The sequence below is a fragment of the Batrachochytrium dendrobatidis genome (genome assembly GCF_000203795.2).
Source record: "Batrachochytrium dendrobatidis JAM81 unplaced genomic scaffold BATDEscaffold_128, whole genome shotgun sequence".
In the NCBI taxonomy this organism is placed as follows: domain Eukaryota; kingdom Fungi; phylum Chytridiomycota; class Chytridiomycetes; order Rhizophydiales; genus Batrachochytrium; species Batrachochytrium dendrobatidis.
The window spans coordinates 4,381-6,412 of record NW_006281177.1 but is presented as its reverse complement, the minus strand read 5'-3'; the positions used below and the strand labels follow the sequence as shown (position 1 = coordinate 6,412).

The 2,032-nt window shown below is 36.4% G+C and overlaps 1 protein-coding gene across 1 annotated transcript in view; it reads left to right on the top strand.

The window, feature by feature from the left end:
• Positions 1 to 1,398: 1,398 nt before the first annotated feature.
• Positions 1,399 to 2,032, top strand: part of BATDEDRAFT_28961 (uncharacterized protein) — a gene marked incomplete at both ends in the record, with an annotated part of 2,603 nt that continues 1,969 nt past the window's right edge. The window contains 2 exons of the mRNA XM_006683390.1: positions 1,399 to 1,558; positions 1,724 to 1,982. Coding sequence (XP_006683453.1) covers positions 1,399 to 1,558; positions 1,724 to 1,982 — 419 coding nt within the window. The remainder of the gene's footprint in view (positions 1,559 to 1,723; positions 1,983 to 2,032) is intronic.

Sequence of the window (2,032 nt, the reverse complement as noted above, 5' to 3'; positions counted from 1 at the left end):
AAAAGAAAAAAAAAAAAAAAAAAAAAAAAAAAAAAAAAAAAAAACGGACCTCAGAAGACCCGAGACGCAAGTCAGCTAATGTCGTAGTGAATATCACTACATCCATATCCTTTTAGTATTTTTGCTTGCTTAAAATAGCTCCAGCAAACAAACAAGCGTTTCTGCAATGCACATTGTGTATGCTACACCAACAACATCATTGATGGTCAATACACACAATTATTGTTGATGTACACTTTGAGTTCCAAGACTGTATTTTTTGTAGTGGGAAAGTCGTGGGAAAGCTGCACATTGAGTTGCACTGTTTTGAGTTCCACTTTAAACATCTGGTCAGCAATCAGTTCATACTTTTGACAAGCTCATGTATGAATGATGGTTTATCAGTGTTTTTATCAAGACACGGTAAATTGGTTCATGATCAATGATTTGAGTTGGTTTCAATGTTACTGCATTGATGACATTGAGTGCATCTGAAACAGCAACATCATCACTTGATTCGAGTTTGAAACGATAGTTATTGACTGTGTTGGTCAAACTGCAGATTCACTGCTATTGTATTCAGACTCTGTAGCAAGACTTTCTGTGTGATGAAACAGCATCTGAAACTGCACCAATCGTTTGATTTCCAGTAATATGAGCATCGTCCATAATAATATCATCAGCGGTTTGTGGTTCAGCATTTAACATTATACGAATCCAGTGAATATGTTGATTGTAGGTTTGTAAACAGAGACTACAAGCCAGCAGTGACATCGTTTGCAGACTTTTGATTTTGAAAGCATTCATAATTTCTGATGTGTTACTATCATACAGCAAGGCACATTGCAGTTGCTCACTTTGTCGACTTTTATTGGCAACCTATTATGTACCAGCCACAAATATGATATTGCAGACTTGTAGATGCTTAAAAATGGGGTTTTCAAATTGACTTTTGAATTTGAGGATCGTGGACATATGATGGCATATTGATGGCTGTCATTATTGGCAAGTGTGTTGCAGTTGATTGAAGATGTGATGGAATGAATCAATATTCGATTGTGTTGTTTATTAACAAGAAAGTGAGTGTGTTTATAAAATGGAAGAAACCAAGAAAGTCATGTGAACTCCAGTTCAAACGTCATTGTTGATGGTTTTTGATTGTTAAACTATTCAGAAATGTCTCACATTCACACACTACTAATGTCTCACACAATGCAAGTCAACACTCTCACACTAGTAATGTCTCACATTAATGAGACATTAATTCTGGTGTAAATCTGACTAATTTCCAAATATTTAAATCGTGTGAATTGTCTTGAAATATCCCAAAATTTTGTTATTTTGACTCGATTAAAAAGTCGATTTTTGTTTTACAATTTGACAAATAAATTGCTTTTTATTCTTTTTTCTTTTCATAAAATGCCAAAACGATTCCTCAATGTTGAATATGGCACACTTACTACTGAAATCGATGTGACTGACTTTGAAGACCTGAGTGACGTTCAGGATGCTATCAAGGCAGAGTATGGTCCTGCTATGGCTGACATTGATGCTCCTCAACTCCAACTCTACACCAACAGTAACAAGGACCAACTAATCAACACCTGGACTTTACTCGACTCCCTTCCTCAATAATACTTTACTCAAGATGGTTTTTGTGTTGTTATTGGTTGTTTACCTCTACCTACCAGGAAACCAAGCAAAAGTACCATTTTTGATGCAGGTTCTACTTCTTTATCAACAGCAAACCATCAAGACTTTTCTCCTAAACGACAACGTACCGAACCCAATGATTTGACAGCCCAATTCAAGTCGTTTGCAAACGCCCAGCTGATCGATGAATGCATACAGTCGACAGATCATGTCCTTTTCCCATACACCCAAGACAAAATACAAAAGCTATATGTTAGAGAGTGCTATCATGATGTGTTTGGCTTGCTTTTGGATCATATTGATCGTGGCATCGAATCATTTGCAATATCTGGAACATCAGGCATCGGAAAGTCACTGTTTTTTGTCTACATATTGCATCGCTTGATGGATGACTTTACCA